Raw genomic sequence first — 19,354 nt, forward strand, 5'->3', positions numbered from 1 at the left:
GTTGAGGAAAGTGTCTTTTTCATCGCCTTCCTAGTTTTTTTTTTTGTAATTGTATAAACTTGATTTATCTCTCTGCATCTATTAAAACCAGAGATTAAGTGAATCACTGCAGTTGTGCCAAATGAGTCACATGGCTGTTAAGTGAACTCCTGCGCCCTATGGAAGGTCGCAAAGGGGATCAAGGGGACCCCGGGATGCTGTGACTGTCACAAGTATGAGTCAGTGGCCAAACACCTGGATTTGGCTCAGGGGACCCTGGGAGGCTGCATGGGTCGTAAGGAGGGTGAAAAAAAGGGTCAGGAGTCACTGTTTTCACTTTCTGTCTTTCAACGGTCACTAAGTGAACTGTTGTAAGTGGAGGACTCCCCTGTATTGAGAAGTAGGAGGGAGAGAGAGAGAGACTTGTCTGGATTCCCCTCCCCCAAAGAAGAAAATCATAGATTTGGGTGGATTTCCTGGGTGATCAAAGGGATCCCAGATCCCGGACAGGAGGAGAGTTCGGATCCGGGGAGAAGAGGGAGATTCCGGAGCTTCTGAGAGGGCAGAAGGAAGAAGGAGGCGGAACTGTCACCCGGGAGGAGAATCTCAGTGATGCCAGGAAAGGAAAGGGGGTCCCGACCTCCCCTCCCAGGGAACAAGAGACCTCTCCCCCCAGGACTCACCTCTCCCAACCACGCTCCTCCCTCTCTGGCCGCCTCGTAGCTCAACCCCTGGTAGTTGTGTCGGCAGAAGAAATCCACTTCTGCCTTCTGTTCTCTGCAGGAGCTGCTTATCTCCGTTCCACTTGTCCGCATCCGCCTTCCCAAACGCCATGACGGCCATGTATCTCCGAGGTCGCCGTCGAAGCGGACAAACTCCTGCCGGTCGCGAAGCAAGCCTCTCGATCCAGGTGTACCGCACCCAGCTGCGTCCCGTTGAGAAGAGTACCGCCCTTCCTCTGGACCAGAAATGGGCCAGGAGGAGGAGGAGGAGGAGGAGGAAGGCCGTCAGAGGGACCCAGGCCCATCGGTCCCAGCCGCTAGTAGAGGAGGAGGAGGAGGTCCCACGCAGGAAGGGGGAGGGTGGGGGAACTTCCTTGAGAGACGGATGCGAGACGCCCCGGGAGGAGGGAGGGGGGACCTCCCTCACTCTCAGGGGAGGCAGACTGGGGGAGGGAGGGAAGAAGTTAGAGGGGTAGGGAGGAGCCTCTTAAGGGACCCCCTCCATCCCTTGGGGAGGGCAGGCAGAAACTCCACTGGTCGAGCAGATCTTCTCTCTCTGCAGGGAACGTTGGATCTCCAGGGAGGAAGGGTGGGGGAGGGCTGGAGGAAGGGAACATCCAATCACCTCCTGCTCTCCTTCCTTTGGGGGCGGGGAATACGGGAGGGGCACAAGGAGACATTCTAGACTCACACCTGAAGTCTCCAGCCCTCACCCCCCTTCCTCCGATTTCCCCAACTTTCTTCTTTCCCTAACCTTCAGCCCATTTCCCTCCCTTTGGGTGACTGTCGGGGATGCAGGAGACAGTTCGGGGCAGAGAGAGAAGCGGAGAAAGTGGGAGGGGGATCCTTGCAGTCTTGGGGGCTGCATTCATCTCGGGGGGGGTCTTTCCTGCCAGATCCATGAAGGAGGGGCTGGGGGCGGAGGCCTTCGGTGGGGAGGTCGGAGGGGAGAGGAGGCTCAGAGGCTGGAAGGGACCTTAGAGATCTTCTAGTCTGACTTCTGGTCGTGGAGAAAGTGGGAGGGGGATTTTTTCAGTCTTGGGGGCTGCATTCATCTGGGGGGTTCATGCCAGCTCCATGCAGGAGGGGCTGGGGGGAAGGAGGGCTTCGGTGGGGAGAGGGCCGACGGGGAGAGGAGGCTCAAAGGGACCTTAGAGATCTTCTAGTCCGACCCCTGGCCGAGGCAGGAGGAGCCCTTATCCCACCCCGGACAAACGGCCGTCCAGCCTCTTCTGGAAATCCCTCCTGATCCCTTCCAGGTCGGATCCCCCTCGGAGGCTTCGGACAATCCCATTTCCCTCCCAGGGGGATCCCCTTCTCCAGGCTTCTGTCAGCTGAGGGGCCATCCCTGGAGTTCCCAGCCAGTAGGAAAAGTGGGATCCCCCGAGAAGGAAGGGAGGGAGGGGGACCTTCCTTTGAGATACCGATGGGAGGCGCCCCTGGAGGAGGAAGGGGGACTGTCTCAGTCTCAGCGGGAGGCAAACTTGCTGGAGGGGGAGGGGGAAGGAAGGTGGGGAGGGAGGTGCCTCCTCCATCCTCCTTGGGTGGAAAAAAGGCCATATGCACCCCCACTCTCTCTTCCTTTGGGGAGCGTGCAATCAGTGGAGGGGCACAAGGAAGACATCTAGACTCACACTTCTGAGGTCTCCGATCCCTTCACCCCCCCTTCCCTGGACTTCCCCCTCTCAACTTTTCTTCTTTTGCGAATCTTCAGCCCATTTCCCTCCCTTTGGACGACTGTAGGGATCCCACCTGTTTCCTTTCCCCCCCCCAAAAAGACCCCCTGCAGCCCCCCAAGAGCCTCTCAAAGGGAGGGTCTCCAGCCCACCCTCACTAAAGGGGGAGCCACTTTCCGAGGAGCAACTCAGAGCCCCCTCCCTCCGTTCTGAAAATGCCTCCGTTTCCCTCTTTCGCTTTCGCTTTTCCTTCCCTGCCTCTTTTCAGGCAGCCCACTCCGACCCAGAAAATGGGGGGAGAGGGGTCCCGCTGCGACCCCCACCTCGGCTACAACCGGGGAACAAGGGAGGGGCCCCTCTCGCTCCTCCTGGTGGGCCAATACGGGTAGGGAAGAGGAAGGAGACCACGCAGAGATCGAGGCTGTTGGAGGCTCTGGGGACCCACCAGCTTCCTTCCCTCCGGGGGTCCTTCCCAACCCCTCCTCCTCCCCGCCCAGCCCCCTCCTTACCGGGGTCTCCTTCCCCCTTCGCTTCCGGGGATCCGGCCCAGCGCCCCCACCAGCAGCACCAGGGGGAGCCCAGCCAAAGCCATGGATGCCGCCCCACAAGCGCCCGCAAAGAGAGGCGAGAAGGACGCGGAGGCTCCCGGCCCCAGGAGGAATCGGAGGGTCTGAACTGGGGAAGGCGGAGTTTTCCCCTCACTTCGGAACTGGGAGCGTCCAGGAAGAGCAGGAGGACCAATGAGAATCGTCCTTCTTGCAGCGTCATCGGTCTCCGGGAAGAGTCTCCCTTGACTGCAGCCGATGCAGGAGATAGTTCTGCGCAGAGAGAGCGGAGAAAGTGGGAGGGGCTCCTTGTAGTCTTGGGGGCTGCATTAATCTCGGGGGTCTTTCCTGCCGGTTCCATGTAGGAGGGGCTGGGGGGCGGAGGGCTTCGGTAGGGGAGGGTCGAAGGGGAGAGCGAGGCTCAGAGGCTGGAAGGGACCTTAGAGATCTTCTAGCCTGACCCCTGGCCGAGGCATTAGGAGCCCTTATCCCACCCCAGACAAACGGCCGTCCAGCCTCTCCTGGAAATCCCTCCTGATCCCTTCCAGGTCGGATCCCCCGGAGGCTTCGGACGATCCTATTTCCCCTCCCAGGGGGATCCCCTTCTCCGGGCTTCTGTCAGCTGAGGGGCGATCCCTGGAGACGCTGCCCCACTCCGGGATCTGCTTCTGGGATCCCAAGTGAGCGAGGGAGAAGATCCCCAGGGCAGGAGGGGACTCCGGTCGGTCTTCCCCTCCAGGAAGGGTCGCACGTGGAGTTTCCCGCCACCCAGAGCCCAGCCAAGACCCCCGATCCCCGCTTCTCTTCCGGCCCAAGCCCAGAATTCAGGCAGGTTCCCCGTCTGAGCAGCGGATCTTCCTCGCCCCACTCCCCAATTCTCAGCCGGAGGACAAAGGACCCTCCCCAGTCTCCCCCCAAATCTCTCTCTCTCACACAAACACACACACACAGAGACACACACAAAGCTTCTTCCTCCAACCCCCATCAGCCGCAGAAGCGTTTCGGTTCCGCTTCCCCAGCCTGAAGCTTTGGGCTCCTCCGAAGCGGAGCTGAGGAACTGCCAGGATCCAGCAGGCAACAAGCCTCGATTCTTCAGGGATTGTCCTCCTCCGCCCTATGGCTGAGCCTCCAGGTGGGGGAATAGAATAAGAATAGAATATAAAATAGGAGAGAAGCTCAATAAACCTCACAAACATTTTTGTTATGAAAGATCCAGATTCTCCGTTCCTGCCAGGGAACTCGAAGCTTTGACTGGGAGGATCGTGGGAGGAAGGAGATTTTATTCACGGGGAGAGAAATCAGCCCTGGGACTCCGTCCTAGAATCCACCCTCTGAGGTGAACTTCCTTCTTCTGGAGGGAAATATTTTGCCCAAAGGAGAAGAAAAATCAATTTCCACAGATATTTGTAAGAGGATCTGAGCGGATTTTCTTCCTGGTAAAAGATTTCAGTATTATTTAAGAAAGGAGGAAGGATGGATGGATGGAGAGTATATTAAACCAAGGAATAAATTTATAATTTATAAAATCACCTGGAATTTCAACAGAAATTCTGGGGACTTCAGTAATCCCATATCCCCACTAAAGGATTACAGCCTTTTAACCATTACAGTCTGGAAATCTCTCTCCCCCAATAATCCACAAAAGCAGAGATTCTCTTTCTTGTGCTCATCTTTCACTACATCCATAGAAAACATTTTTCTAGTCTTTGGGAGAGATTCGGGTTCCAGTGAGTTGAGCAAAGGTGGGTTAAACAGATCCTGAATTCCGGATTCTGTGTGAAAAGCTTTGGGGTCCAGAGGAGACCTGGATCCTTTAAAGGGTTGGGGGCTGGAGGGGTCAAACTCCCCCTGGCCCAGCACCAGCCTCAGCAGGCCAGAGCCGAGTCCCCCTGCAGCTGAAGTAGGTGGCAGAGTCCACATCTGCCCCCAATTGTGTATCTGGACACAACCGGTCAGTCGCACAAAATCAGCCAAGATCCAGGCAGCCTCTGTGGGCGTCCAGCTGTTGCCTGACCCAGGCAGAACCTCCAGGCTCCTTTCATGCTTCCCCCAACAAATATTGTGATTTTCTCTGAGTTCTCTCTGCCACTCCCATCCCTTCACACACACACACACACACACACCACACACACAGCTTTTTCCTCCAACCCCATCATCTGCAGAGGCGCTTCGGTTCCGCTTCCCCAGCCTGAAGCTTTGGGCTCCTCCGAAGCGGAACTGAGGAACTGGCCAGGATCCAGCAGGCAACAAACCTGGATTCCTCACCAGGGCAGCTCAGGGACTGTCCTCCTCTGCCCCATGGCTGAGTCTCCAGGTGGGGCAGTCCCCTGTTCCTCTGACCCACTGGAAGTGCCTGAAGGGCCCTTTACGACTCCCGAGGAGACCTTGGAGAGCCCAGAAAACAAACTGATGGAGGGTTGGACAAATGTCACTCAAAAGACCTAAATTCTCCCTCTTCAGAATCGGTTTTTCATAGTAGTTTGTTAAAGCCATTTGTAACTTCCTCATTGAGGCCTGCAGAAAGTGCAGCTCCGAAGCCTTTGCTCATTGCGGGGCATGAACCTTATGAGGTTAAGTAAATCTTGGGACTCTAGGATTTTCAGAGGGATGTTACAATATCTAATTTATTGGAAAGGCTATCCTATTTCACAAGCAACTTGGGTAAATATCTGGATAATGTAGACTGGTGGAAAAATTCCATGAAAAATATCTACAAGCCCATAGTGGATCCTGCAGTGGCAGAGGAGGTTAAATCGCTGTATTATTGTGTTTAATCTACTTTCCATCTTTGTGTATTCTATGTCGTTGCAGGGTTTCTTTTCAAATGAGGGGGCAGCCTGTCAAGCCCAAAATTGACATATGCATAGCCATTTTATTTAGCCCTATCATATATTCCTTTTTTTTCTTTCTCTTTGCTGGTTATGGGGGAAGGGGTTCGGACTTGCCACATTCCTAAGGTGGGAGGAATGGAGATAGTGAGGATTGTTTAGGCTAGGAAGTTCTCCTTCCTGTGGGAACCAAAGCTGACCCTGCTGACGCCTTAAGTTGGAGATTGATTACACTGGTGATTTACTTCTATTGAGGAATGTGACTTTTGGGGCTTGTTTCTAATTTCCAATATTACGTGGTGTAATTCGGGTTGTGTCAGATCCAGAATTACAATGGATGTTTCCAATTTGATGCTTTCCTAAATAAAAAAAATTGTTTTGGAAGAATGACTTTGCTCTTTTCTTTTTAAATGGATTTCATCACTTGGAAACCTGACAGAAGGATTATATTTGCTTTTTGGCTGCTGCTGCACACACCTGACTTATGTTGAAGTCATCATCCATTCGGGTTCCCAAGATCCCTCTCACTGTTTTTGAGCCAGATTTCCTGTCATCTGTTTTTCCTGCCCAGGTGTAAAATCTTATTTTTCTCCACATTAAGGAGATTAGGGAGGGCTGCTTGCTTTCAAGTCAGCCTCTTGTCTGCTAGGTTTGCCGGGAACCTGTTGGATCTTCCCCAGGCGCAGATCTTGTCTCCCAGATGAGGTCAGGGAAGTCAAATCCTCCGTGACTATTGTGGGGTCCCTTAGCTAATTGAGAAGAAAACCATCCACTTCCTCCATTTGGTTGGGTGGCTCATAATATCCCCACACGGCTCCATCCTCAAAGTGATTGGGGCCTTGAAGCCTCTCTTGCCCTCCACCCCTTTCCCAAAGTCTCTCCTGGGGGTCCCAGCCCCTTCCTTTCCCCCCTGTCCCCTCCAGTATCTCCCAGCCCCTTCTTCCTAGGCGTCTCCTTCCCCGCTTCGCTTCCAGGGATCCCCGACAGCACCGCCCCCGTCAACAGCTGGAGGAGCCCAGCAGAGCCACATTACGTATCTGATATTAACACAGTTGAGAAAGTCCAGAAATATTTCACAAGAAGAGTCCCCCACTGCTCTACTCTTGCCTACCATCCCTGTCCTATTTTTTCTTTTCTCTTCTTTCCTTTTTCTTATATGTATCCATGTATTCATAACTATGTTTATACTTATACCTATTATCTTGTAAGCGATTGACAAATCAAAAAAAAGGAAAAAAGAAAAAAGAGCGCATGGGTGCTGCCCCACAAGCACCCCCCCCCACCAGGAATTGGGAGACCTAAAATGTTTCCCTCCCCAGAGGCGGAATTGGTGGGTCTGGACTGGGTGGGAGGTGAGGAGTCTGGAGGGCGAAGGTTCCTTGGGTCGATTTCCGGAGATTTCGGTCCCAGCTGGGGAGCATCTTCAGCGGAGTGGAGGGGAAAAGGTTAAAAAAGAGCTTCCTTTGCTCAAAGTCAGCCTGGAGAGGAGCCAGAAGCAGAAGAACCAATCAGAATTCCCTGTGATGCAGCATCATCAGTCTCCGGGCAGGGTCTTTCTCACTTTCACCCATTGAAGGAGACAGTTGGAGGCAGAGACAGAAGTGGTGTTTCAATGACAACAATGTCACACACAAGGCAGAATTGCAGAGTTGGAGGGGACCTCAGAGGTCTTCTAGTCCAACCCCCTGCTCGGGCAGGACACCCTTTACCCTTCCCGCCAAATGTTTCTCCTGTCTCCTTTTGGAAGCCTTGCAGTGATGGCGCAGCCACAACCTCTGGAGGCAACTTCTCTTCCGCTGGTTCATGGCTGTCACTGTCAAGAGATTCCCGGTTGCTTCTCTCCTTGTTCAGTTCCCATCGATTGGTTCTCGTCCTGCCTTCTGGTGCTTTGGAGAACAGGTGGCCCCCCCTCTTCTTTGGGGCAGCCCCTCAAATATTGGAAGGCTGCTTTCAGGCCACATGTAGAGTTGTAATTGCAGGAATGCTCTTATCTTGGATGGCAAACCTCAGATTAAGAATGTTTATCAAGTAATTACAACTCAGGCAAACAAAGTCACTAATGTAAAGGAGGATTAGAGCAGTGGTCCCCAACCTTTTTTATGCCGTGGCCCGGTACCGGCATCAGCTGGGCGCCGCCATCTTGTTTTGATGAAAAGGTGCTTCCGGTGAGCTTTCTACCTGGAAAAGCTCACCGGAAGCACTTTTTCATCAAAACAAGATGGGCGGCGCCCAGCAAACCAGCGGCCCGGTAGGATTTGTTCCACGGACCGGTACTGGTCCGCGGACCGGTGGTTGGGGACTGTTAAGCCTGAATTCCCCAACGAGTGTGAAGGAAAACAAACTAAACAGAATGTGTAGCGTAGTCAGATAGGCAGACAGGTAAATGTGTGAGATAAGTTTGTATTTTAGTTAACACGCAGTAAAAAACAGATACGCTTGTGCTATCAAAAATATAGTTTATTCCAATAGGAATTATAGCATAGTCAAAATAAACGGTCCATTAGTCATGTATCATTTCAGTCAGTCCAGTCGGGGATACTCAATTTGCAAAGTCCGTGTTGAATAGCCAATGTCAGTTCACTTCCAATAAATCAGTCCGTGTTATCTCTTCTCTCCATTGAGAAATCAACACTCCTTTCTCTCCTCCGTTCCAGTAAAGAAAAACGCAGTCATCAATCCATCCAGTAATTAGGGATCATTAAGCCAGAGAGAGAGAGCTGCAATTGACTTGCTTCTTTTATGGTGCTTTTACAACCACACCCTTAATTACATTTTTGTAGTTAAAGTTACACACACTTTAACCAACAAACCATGATAACTTATTTATTATTTTTTTACCCAAACCAGTTAGGGTAAACAATGTTATCCCTAACAGGGACCCCTGGATTAGAGAGAGGAAGTGAACGTGTTAGACTTTAACTAGAGATAATTAAATTGTGTTAATTACTATGCTAGACAGTAACAAAGGCTGATCAACAACCAAAGTTAACCAATGTTAGAGGATTACTAAAAATGTGTATAAATACAAGACTAGACTCCAATAAAGTCATCATGATTCATTTGATCATGATCAAACACCTCGACTGCCTCGTCATTGCAACAGCCACACCCAATTCTTCTTTTCACTAGACTAGATATACCCAATTCTAGCAAAAGTTATTTGCATGTGTTATCCTCCAGCCCCCTAATCCTCTTGGTTGCTCTTCTCTGCACTCTTTCTAGAGTCTCAACATCTTTTTTTATATTGTGGCGACCAAAACTGGATGCAGTATTCCAAGTGTGGCCGTACTAAGGCTTTGTGAAGTGGTACTAACACTTCACGTGATTTTGATTCTTTCCCTCTGTTGATGCAGCCTAGGATTGCGTTGGCTTTTTTGGCTGGTGCAGCTCATGGCAGGCTCATATTTCAGGGATTATCCACTAGGACTCCAAGATCCTCTCACAGTTATTGGCACTGAGCTAGTCTGTACCTGCACAGTTAGTTTTTCTTGCCTAAGTGTAGGACTTTCCTTTTCTCTACACTGACTTCCCTCGATGTAGGCATAGTACCACTAAGACTATTTGTTGAGTACGCTTTGTCAGCTAATTGCGAATCCATCTGGTGGTGATGCTGTCTATCCCACTTTTTTCTAGCTTACCAAAAAGTAGATTGTGGTCTACTTTGTCAAATGCCTTGCTGAAATCTAAGTCTATTATGTCCACAGTATTTCACTGGCCTACTAATTTAGCCACTTTGTGAAAGAACAAAATAAGTGTCAACTCATAAAATATTTCTGTGGTCTTTTAGAGTTGCCAACAGAAAGGGAGGGAGAAGCAGTGGGCAGCATTCCATAAATGTTTTCAAAGATAAGTTTCTAGGTGACCGAAGTTTCTGCCACGCAAACTTCTAACTGCAGAATATGATCGATGACTCTTGGCTATGGATGTATCCCGTTGGAGAATATGAATTACGATACACCCAGGGTGTGTGGGAAAACCAGGGTCAAGGGTGGCAATGAATGATGTGTCTCAGAGTCAGCTACACCCAGGCAAGTGCCACATCTTTTAACTCCCAATAAATCATTTTGGAGTTTGGCTAGAGACTCATGATTTAAATGGGGTTAATTGTTGCAATCCTGACAGGTAGCCAACTCTCCTAATTCATCACCATTGTCGGGAAGGAGGAGATGTTGGGAAGGAAGGAGGAGGAAGGGAAAAGGAGGGGGTAGCAGGGGAAAGAGAATAGGTGGAGGAGGAAATAGGAAGAAAAGAGGAGGAAGAGAAGAAAAGAAGGCGGAGGAGGAAGAAGAAGAAGGAAGAGGAAGGGGGAAGAAAAGAGGTAGAGGAGAAAATAGAGAGGAGGAGGAGGAGGATGAAGGAAGGATGATGAAAGGGAAAGGAGGGGGAACAGGAGGGCATAGGAGGGGAAGAGAAGAGAAGGAGGAAGAAGGAAGAAGGGGGAAGAAGGAAGAGGAAGGAGGAAGAGAAGTGGTAGAGGAGAAAATAGCAGAGAGGAGGAGGAGAGAAGAGGAGGAGGAAGAAGATGGAAGAGGAAGGAGGAAGAGAAGAGGTAGAGGAGAAAATAGCAGAGAGGAGAAGGAGGAAAAGGAAGGGTAAAGGAGGGGGAACAGGAGGGCATAGGAGGAAGAAGAGAAGAGGAGAACCAAGGAAGAGGAGGAGGAAAGGAAAAGGAGGGGTTAGGAGGGGAAAGAGAAGAGGTGGAGGAGGAAATAGGAAAAAAAGAGGAGGAGGAGGAGAAAGGAAGGAGGAAGGAGAAGAAAGAGGAGGAAGGAGCCAAAGAAAGGAAGGGGAAGGAAGGAAGAGGATGATGAAAATGGAGGAAGGAGGTCCCCAGCACGGAGGGAGCAGGGAATCCTTTTTTAAGCAGCAGGCCCCAGGCCAGCATCCCTAGTGACCCCCAGGCGCCCTTTTCCCAAACCCAGCGCCAATTCCCGCCGCCTCACTTCCCTTCCCGTCTCCCGCAGGGCAAGTGGCCCTCCGTCTCAGCCCTGGACATGTCTCCCCCATCCTCCCCCGGGCATGGCCTGGCCCCACTCCGCACCATGGGGTGTGGCTTCATCAAGGGCCACCTTGATGAAGGTGTTCAGCCTCTTGTGGCTCCGTCTACCCCCAGGACCCCAACAAAGGGGGCGCCTCCCCCTCGGACTGCTGCATCATCCGGGTCAGCATGGCGCTGCAGAACGGCACCCTCTACAAGAGCATCCTGGTGAGCTGGGTGGGGGAGGGGGAGGGCTTGGGGGTTTTCACACTTAACGACGGTTACAGCCTCCCCGTGGTCACCTGGTCAAAGTTCAGATGTTTGGCAAGTGACTCGTCTTTATGACAGTCACAGTGTCCCAAATTCATGGGATCCCCTTTTGCGATCTCCCAACAAGCAAAAGTCAACGGTGGAGCCAGACTCAACTTAACAACCGGGTTACTCACTCAACAACTGCAGGGATTCACTTGGGGGACGTGGCAAGGAAAGGTGTAAAAATGGGCCGAAATTCACTCATCTCGCTTAGCAACAGGAATTTTGGCCTCGGTTATGGTCGTAAGTCAAAGACTACCACTATTTATTATTTTTATTAAATTGACATGCTGCCTGTCTCCCCGATAGGGTAGGCAGGTTACAGACGATAAAAAGATAAATAAATAAGCAATTATTTAAAAAAACTAAGCTAAGCAAACCGCCATGTTTGTAGTTCAGCTCTTTGGGTTTCAATCAATCCTGGCTGAGTTCCAGTTTTTAGCAAGCAGGGTTGAGCTCTTTTCACCGACCAACCGGACCGCCATTCCACTTAGAGGTCCCTGCAAGGGCTGTGGATGCTGAACAAGGCAGACCAAGCATGGGAAGGGTGCTGTTCTGGTTTGCCGGCAGCAGGTGCAGACGGCTGAGGCCTCAAAGAGCGAGGCCTCAGACTAGGGGCCTGCGTGTGCTGCAGGGATGGGGCCAGGACTATCGGAGAGTGGGGTGCTCCCTTCGGAGGTTGTGGAGGCTGGCAGCAGTGACGCAGAGGACCCCGAGGAGCCTGTGCCCAGTGCACATGCACACAGGGCTACTCAAAGGAAAGAGCAGCTAAAGCAGCAAGGCCAAGTCGGAAGTAAGGTTGGAAGGTGATGATGGCCTCTCCCATAAGGGATAAAAGCCAGCCTTCGGGGTTGGCTTCTTTGCAGGAAGCAAAGAAGTTCTTTATGCCCAGAGTCTTCGTCCTCCAGTTTGTTTTTTGGAAACTTCTGGGTTGGGATATTTATCTGCAATTAGTCTCTCGTTCTTGGCAGCCTTCTGCAACCTTGAATCTGGGACAATGAGTTTTGAAAGACTCTTGGCTGTGAATGCACAGAATTCATAGCATTGCATTAAAAGAGGTTTGCTTTTATACATACTTTGTGTTTGTTTAACAAGGCTTGGGTCAGAACAGGTGCCGATCTCCCTTGGCAAGTGCTGGGTGACATTTCTGCCTTTGGGGGAGGCATCAACCGGGCTGGCCGACTGACCCCCTTTCTCCATCTTCCTCCCCAGGTAACAAGCCAGGAGAAGGCCCCCACCGTGGTGGCAAAGGTGCTGGAGAAACACAACCAGGACAAGAATCTGGCACATGACTACAAGCTGGTGCAGCTGTTGCCGGATGGCCGAGGTGAGGAAGAGGGGAAGGGCTGTCAGTGGGGCTGGCCGGACTGCCCCACAACGAGGGCCGGGGTGTGTGTGTGAATGTGTTGTGGCCACTATGGAGCATTTTCTGGAAGTCACCCTGGCATGGTGGGGTCCCTGCAGATCTGATTCCGGAAAGCGACATCTCTGCACACACAAGACCTGTGTTCAAGTTCAGATTTGAGAGGGGCAGCCTGCTGAGGCCTGGTGTGTGGTGTGGGGAGGGTTGCAGGGGTGGGGTTGCCGGGGAGGAGAGAAATGGGTGTCTTCCTCCTTGATCCTCCCTCTCTCTCCTGCAGAGCTGGTCTTCCCCCCCATGGCAAACATCTTCTATGCCAGGAATGGCTTCAGTCTGGTCTTCCTGCTCTAGCCCAAGGGCCCACCGAGGAAGACCCCCCTCCCACCCCCCAACTCAGGAGCCCCCGAGCCAGGGAGATTGACATCAGCGCCACCTTCCCGAAGATCAAGGCCACTGGCCGCAGGATTGCCCGGGCTCTTTTCTGAGGGGGAGGAGCTCTGGAGGGGGGGACCAACACAGCTCTGTTGGGGACCTCCCAGGCCAAGACTGGGAGCTCCACCCAGGACATGAGGTTGGGGGGGCCTTCAGCAGCACCCCAGGTTATACAAGAGTCTCGGAGTCTCCGCTGCCCGAAGACCCAAAAGCAGGAAGGATCGTGGGGCTGAGAGTAGTGGCCCTGGTAAAGGTCCCTCAGGTGGTCTCAGGTGACTGAAGGGCAACACAGTCCCATAAGTAAGAAGAGTCCTTTAGTACCTCCAACTTTGCCCCCAATGTCCAATTCCCTTCGGCTGGAGGAAAAACTCTCCCAAGAACAGCCTTTAAGTGGAGGAAATTCAGTCCAAAACAAAGTACATGCAAACTGTAACTAAAAATCCACACAAACCACACTGCAGCAATTAACTGGACAGGGCAGGAGAAGGAATTGCAGCCTTGAAAGGCCAACAAACACACACACAGTTGGGAAGATGCCAGGAACCCAGATGAGCCTTGACAAACAAAGATAACTCACGATTTGCTTCCAGAAACTTTGCTCTACGCAAAATCCCTTTTTAAACACTGTGTTCACAGCTGCAGCTAATGAAGGGAATCAGGGCCCTTTCCTCCCACGTAAGCCATGCAACTCACATTGCTCCCTTCTCTGTTCCTCCCTGCATGCCCAAGAATGAAGAGGAGGTGGGCCTGGGTCTTCCTCCGAATTCCTACTCCCTTGCTCTATCTCTCCCCTGCTCAGCCCAGTCACACTGTGCCCCTCCCCAGTTTCTTCCCCAGCCAATGGAGCCACACTCCCACTCCCAGTCATCTGCTCGGCCTCCCCCTCCGAGTCAGATTCCGCAAGGGGCATGATAACCTTCTTTGCTGCTTCTCTAAGGAGATTCTCTCCTGTATGTGTGTGCCTGTGTACACCTGCACGCCTGTTCAGCAGAGCCTTTGCTGAGATACAAATATGGGGGAGGGGGCTGAGTTCGCCCCACCCCATCCCCCTTGATGGCTTCTCTGCTCTCCCAGCGTCTGTAAAAGGACCCATTTTCTGGTCCTTCTTCTCCTAGTGATGGGAGCTGGGTTGTTTTTTGGGGGGAGGGGAGTTTCATAAAGGTGGTGGGGGAAGCTTCTGACCATCTCTCAAGATGGGGTGGTCCCAGGCGGGCTGGAGATCCCTGGATCCTCTGGGATCTTCCTGGATCCGGTGGCCTTGGCTAAGGGCAAGAGGGATTTCAGGTGGAGGGTTGCAGCCGTTGCTGTGAATGGGGGAGGGGGCTCTGCTGAACAGGAGAGATTGGGGGGGCTCTGGGGAGACAGGCAAGCCTGGGCCAGACTAGATGGCCTCTACCTCCCCCCCTCAAAAGGAAGCCGTTGAGTCTCAGCAGGAGAAAGTCCAGCTGCGATTCTGCTCACCCACCGGCCAGGCTGAGTCTCCGTCTTTCGAAAGATGGCAGGAAAAGCCAGAAATTCATCAGCTGAAGAAAAAACCAAAATCCTTTTGCATCCGATACCTGGATTAACTCATGAGGGCTTGGAGGGAGGAAGATGAGGAGGAAGATGAGAATACGAAATAAAATCTCTGGTGTAAATCTTTGTGGAGAATCTATGGGGAGAAAAGGACCCCTTTCAGCCCCTCCCCCCAGGAAGGCCCACACTGCAGGGGGGCGGTTGATGGGCAGGGACCGGAGGGAGGGAGGCTCCGCCCCTTTCAGGCTGGGAGGGGCCAGGTGATGCTAGGTTGGACTAGATGACCTACAAGGCCCCTTCCAACTCTGATTCTCTGTTTCTAATCTATATTCTGATGCCTCCCCATCTCCTCTTCTGGGGCTTCCAAGGTGGGGTCGGAGTTCGGCCTTGGAGCTGCAAAGGGGGGCTCGACAAGAGGGAAATTGACCCTAATTGACTTAATTAGGGGGTTAATCAAGAGGGGAGCCCTCCCTCCCTCCCTCCTGCAGAGGCTTTGCATTAACCAGGAAGGTGGCGGGGCGACCAGGGGAGGCGGCAAAGGAACAGCGGAACATCACCCGGCCCCTGCGCCAAAGGACCCGGTGGTGGCTGCTCTACCTGGAAACGGATGACGCTTCCAAGGCTCGCTTTCTCATTGGGTGGGAGGGATATTCCACTTTCTGGAAGTCAGAAATAGAATTGTGCCGCTCTGCCCCTCCCCTCTAGCTATCCTCTCCCTCCCTCCTCCCTCCCTCCCTTCTCCTCGCTCTCTTCTCTCCCCTTCACTCTCCTCCCTCCCTCTTCTCTGCCCCTCCCACTCCCTCTTCCCCCCGGTCCCTCCCCACTCCTGTATTTAGAGGAGGGGGCAAGGACCAGGGAAGGTGAGACCCCCTTGTTGCCCCCCTTTAGGGTTTCCGTTCTACTCTAATCTTGTCCCCTCCCTCTGGACAAGGGGAATTGGGTTCCCATGAGGTCTTCCAAACGGCAGGAGCTGAGAAAGGCGGGAGGGGGAGTGTCAGTCTGTGCTCCATTCAAAATCCAAGAAAGAAATACTTAGACTCCATAGATTAGAGAAAAGAATTCTTTTACTGAAAAATGAAGTGGTAGCATCAAGTAAGATTCTGAATCTGAGAAATTAGGCGCGCAGATCACATATACAAAGTGATGAAGTTGTTCCCACCCCCCATAGTTCAAAAGATTCTTCCAATCAAAAGTTCTGAATATAATCATGTGGACATCTTCAGTTGGTGATGAGGCCTCTGTCCATTGACCTTGGCATATTTTGATAAAGGTTTGCAGCTGCGCAGAGAAAAAAAAGCTAAGCGAGAAATAGAAACCTAAAAGCAGGAATTTATACTCCCCCCACTCCTCATTTACACAACACAAGAATGTGACACCTCCAGCTCTCTTCCCAGACAATTCCCCCTCCTCCCCCGTTACTTATGGCAGCCAAAGATGCAAAGCAGTAGCGGAAGATCTTGAAGGCTGACATTCGGCCCTCCTAGAAAAAAAGACGTTAGTCCTGCAAGAGAGAAAAGAAAAACATAAAAGATACTGATTACCAATCAAATACATTTTTAGGGTTTGTCAGGATACTTTGTGCAAAAGTCTTTGATCAGATTAGGGGCTCTAACATCCTTCTCATTGACCCACTCAGCTTGGGAAGGAGGGAAATGTTTCCAAGCTACGAGGTATTGGAGGCGACCCCTCCACTTTCAAGAGTCCAAAATTTCTTTAACTTCAAAATGTTGTTCACCTTCAATCAGCAATGGTATAGGAGGATCAGTCTGTGTTGGTCTCAGACCAGAAGTGTGTTCAGGTTTCAACAAAGTAACATGGAAAACCGGATGAATTTGTCGAAGAGTTTTTGGTAGTGTCAATTGGACTGTCACAGGATTTACGATCCATTCCATCGTAAAAGGACCTACATAGTTAGGACCAAGTTTCTTCAACTTTTGAGTGGTTTGTAAGTATTTGGTGGACAGGAAAACTTTGTCACCCACTTGATAGGTCTTCTGTGGAGTTCTCTTTTATCTGCAAACTTCTTATGAGATTGATGTGCGTCATCTAATGCTTTATGGGCAACTGGCCAGTTAAGTTGGAGTTGAGATATCCATTCATCTAGCGACTGGATGTTAGGTCTTTCACGAGGAAGCTTAGGTATGGGTACAAAGTCTTGTCCCGACACCACTTTAAAGGGGGTGAACCCAGTACTACTATGAACAGAATTGTTGTATGCCACCTCGGCAAATGGCAATAAGTCAACCCAATTATCCTGTTGATAATTTATGTAACATCTGAGGTATTGTTCCAACACTGCGTTAGTTCTCTCACAGGCCCCATTGGTTTGGGGATGGTGGGCAGAGCTTAAGCTCTGGGCGGAGCCTATTAACTTCAGGAATTCCCTCCAAAAGTTCAAGGTGAATTGAACCCCTCGATCAGAAATTATACATTCAGGAATGCCATGCAGTCTATAGATATGTAGTATAAATAGTTTAGCCAACGATTTCGCTGAGGGAATCTTAGAGCAAGGTATGAAATGCGCTTGTTTGGAAAACAAATCGGTTACTACCCAAATAACCGTGTGTCCAGTGCTCTCGGGTAACTCTACTATAAAGTCCATAGAGATTTCCTTCCAAGGAGCTGTTGGCCTGGCCACATTTTGTAACAGCCCTGCTGGCTTACCAGGAGGCCTCTTTGCTGAAGCGCAGACTGAGCAGCTAGTCACATAAGTCTCAATGTCCTTCTTCAATGTAGGCCACCAGAATTGTCGCTTAACGAGGTGTAAGGTCTTCATGAATCCAAAGTGACCAGCCGCTTTAGAGTCATGAGCCTGTTGCAATATTTGGCTTCTCAATGTCTCTGGTACATACAACTTCGCTCCCATCCAGGCCAAACCATCTCTAACTGTACAGTTATTCGAATGCGCCAGGAACCATTCATCCACTTTTAGGGCTTCCTTTAATTGCGCCGTCAAATCACTCGACAAATCCAGAAAGGACCAGGCAAGGCTGAAAGAGGAAAAAGAGGGGAGGGAATCTTTTGAGGGAGGCGAGTTCGAGGGGGCCCTGAAGCTTCGCCCTCCTTGTCCTGGAGGAGTTTCAACCTCTGCAGCAGCTCCAATGCTTCCTGGTGGTCTCCCATCCTCAGGCTAAGTAGGCTGGTCTCTCTCAGCCAGGGGAGGCCATGGGAGGCTGGGCAGCTGCTGGCTGTTGAGGGTGGATGATGAAAGATCAGCTGATGGTTGGTGATGCCAGACCAGGCCAGGGCTCAGAGCCCCAACCCTCACCCAGCTGCAGCAGTCAGGCATCCCACAGGGCGCCTATCCTGGGATGGCCTGGATCCCCCTGCCCCCTAGATCCCCCCCTCACTTTCCCCCTGTCCCCAATTGTGTCTTTGGACACACCCAGTCTCCCAACATGGGCCCCAGATCCATCGCTCTCCTGATCAAAGCAGAACTTCTAGGGTCTTCTCATGTTTCCCCTCCCCCGCAAGATTGTGATTTCCTCTGAGTTCTTCCTCTCTCTCTCTCACACACACACACAAACACACACACACAGAGCAGCACTTCTTCCTCCAATCCCCATCAGCTGCAGAGGCCCTTGGGTTCCACTTCCCCAGCGTGAAGCTTTGGGCTCCTCCGAAGCAGAACTGAGGAACTGGCCAGGATCCAGCAGGCAACAAGCCAGGATTCCTCACTTGGGCAGCTCAGGGATTGTCCTACTCCGCCCCATGGCTGAGTCCCCAAATGGAGCAGCCACAAGGTCCTCTGGCCCACCAGAATTTTCCAGGGACTTTTTCATTCCTCCCCACATAAACGAGAGAAAAGGGATAATAAGAATCTGTGGACGTCATTATTTCCAGAAGTCCCTCAGTCGCCTCTTTGATAGCTGCTCCTGGGAAACAGCCAACCACCCTTGCTTGATTCTCTAAAAATTCGCTGGTTCAGTTCCCCTGAGCAATGAAACATCTATCAGCAACAATGCCTTTTCTTTGTTAAGGAAACCTGAATTTTTTCCCATCATTGATACATTTGGTGTTGTCCCTTCTCCAAGTTCTTGCACGCTGTCTTCCAAGGGGAGATTTTTGCCGACAGGAGCCCAAATCTTCCCCGTGTTTGAGAGACTTTCTCCAACCAGACAAAGATTATTCCTGTGGTGGCCCCAAGACCCCAGATGAGGAATTGGGAGGGGGAAATTCTGCCCTTAAAGATCTAGCTGGAGTCCTGCAGAGCCAGTCTGGATGACCCCTGGAGGGGGCGAGGCTCAATTGGAGAGCTACCTAAGGGCATCTAGAGATATTGGGGAGAAGGGAGGGGTCTTCCACTCAGGGCTGCTCCATTGAACCCCCTCCTTCTTTCCCGCAGAGCTGGTCTTCCCCTCCGTGACAAATGTCTTCTACACCAGGAAAGGCTTCAGGTGGATTTATTGAAGATCATCTAGTCCAACCCCCTATTTGGGCCCACACCATTTAGGTCTAGTCTATACCATTTGAATCTGAGCCCAAAAGAGGGAGGGAGGGGGGGGTGTTGGCTGCCAAAATGGGGCAGGATCTTCCTCCAGTTGTGAGGGAGAGAAATGGTTGAAATGGCTGGGTCAATGTAGGGGGGTCTCAGGTGCCCCCAATGGCTCCCCACAAACACTCAGGGAAGACCCTGCCTGCTGGCATTGTGCTCCTCCAAAGGGGGCTTGAGGGGAAGCAGAGCAAGGAGGCCTCTGAGTAGGAGGGGGGTCCTTTCCCTCCCCGAATCTGCCCACCCTCCCCCCAAACCAGTTCTGGCTTCGGACCCCCAAAGGAGCCTGGATGGTGGATCCAGAGGCAGCAGAGGGAGGAGCCTCCTGTGGGGACAGGAAAGAGGAAGAGGAAGGAAGGAAGGAAGGATTCCTGGGTTTTCTTACATCTGAGGTTTATTCTTTCATAGCAAAGCGAAGGGAAGGGATTCATAAGAAGAATAATGTTGATGAAGCTGCTGTGGGTTCAAAGCCAGGAGAGATGTGGGGGCTAGAGTGACATGTCAGTCCTGCATCC

The 19,354-nt window shown here is 51.6% G+C and overlaps 3 protein-coding genes across 4 annotated transcripts in view; 2 read left to right on the forward strand and 1 right to left on the reverse strand.

Annotated features, from left to right (window-relative positions):
* The window catches only part of LOC113429092 (ral guanine nucleotide dissociation stimulator-like 2), an 80,463-nt gene extending 67,552 nt beyond the window's left edge, over positions 1–12,911 (forward strand). Inside the window, exon 3 of the mRNA XM_087953555.1 lies at positions 12,681–12,911. Coding sequence (XP_087809681.1) covers positions 12,681–12,751 — 71 coding nt within the window. The 3' untranslated portion in view covers positions 12,752–12,911. The remainder of the gene's footprint in view (positions 1–12,680) is intronic.
* Positions 1–19,354, forward strand: part of LOC113432426 (rano class II histocompatibility antigen, A beta chain-like) — a 404,516-nt gene that overhangs the window by 350,173 nt on the left and 34,989 nt on the right. The gene's annotated exons all lie outside the window — the stretch shown is intronic.
* Positions 1–19,354, reverse strand: part of LOC113430880 (H-2 class II histocompatibility antigen, E-S beta chain-like) — a 343,220-nt gene that overhangs the window by 18,986 nt on the left and 304,880 nt on the right. The window lies entirely within an intron of this gene.

The sequence above is a fragment of the Notechis scutatus genome, chromosome 2 (genome assembly GCF_049901735.1).
Source record: "Notechis scutatus isolate UNSWTSFEM ecotype Mainland chromosome 2, rNotScu1.2, whole genome shotgun sequence".
Classification (NCBI taxonomy): Eukaryota; Metazoa; Chordata; class Lepidosauria; order Squamata; family Elapidae; genus Notechis; species Notechis scutatus.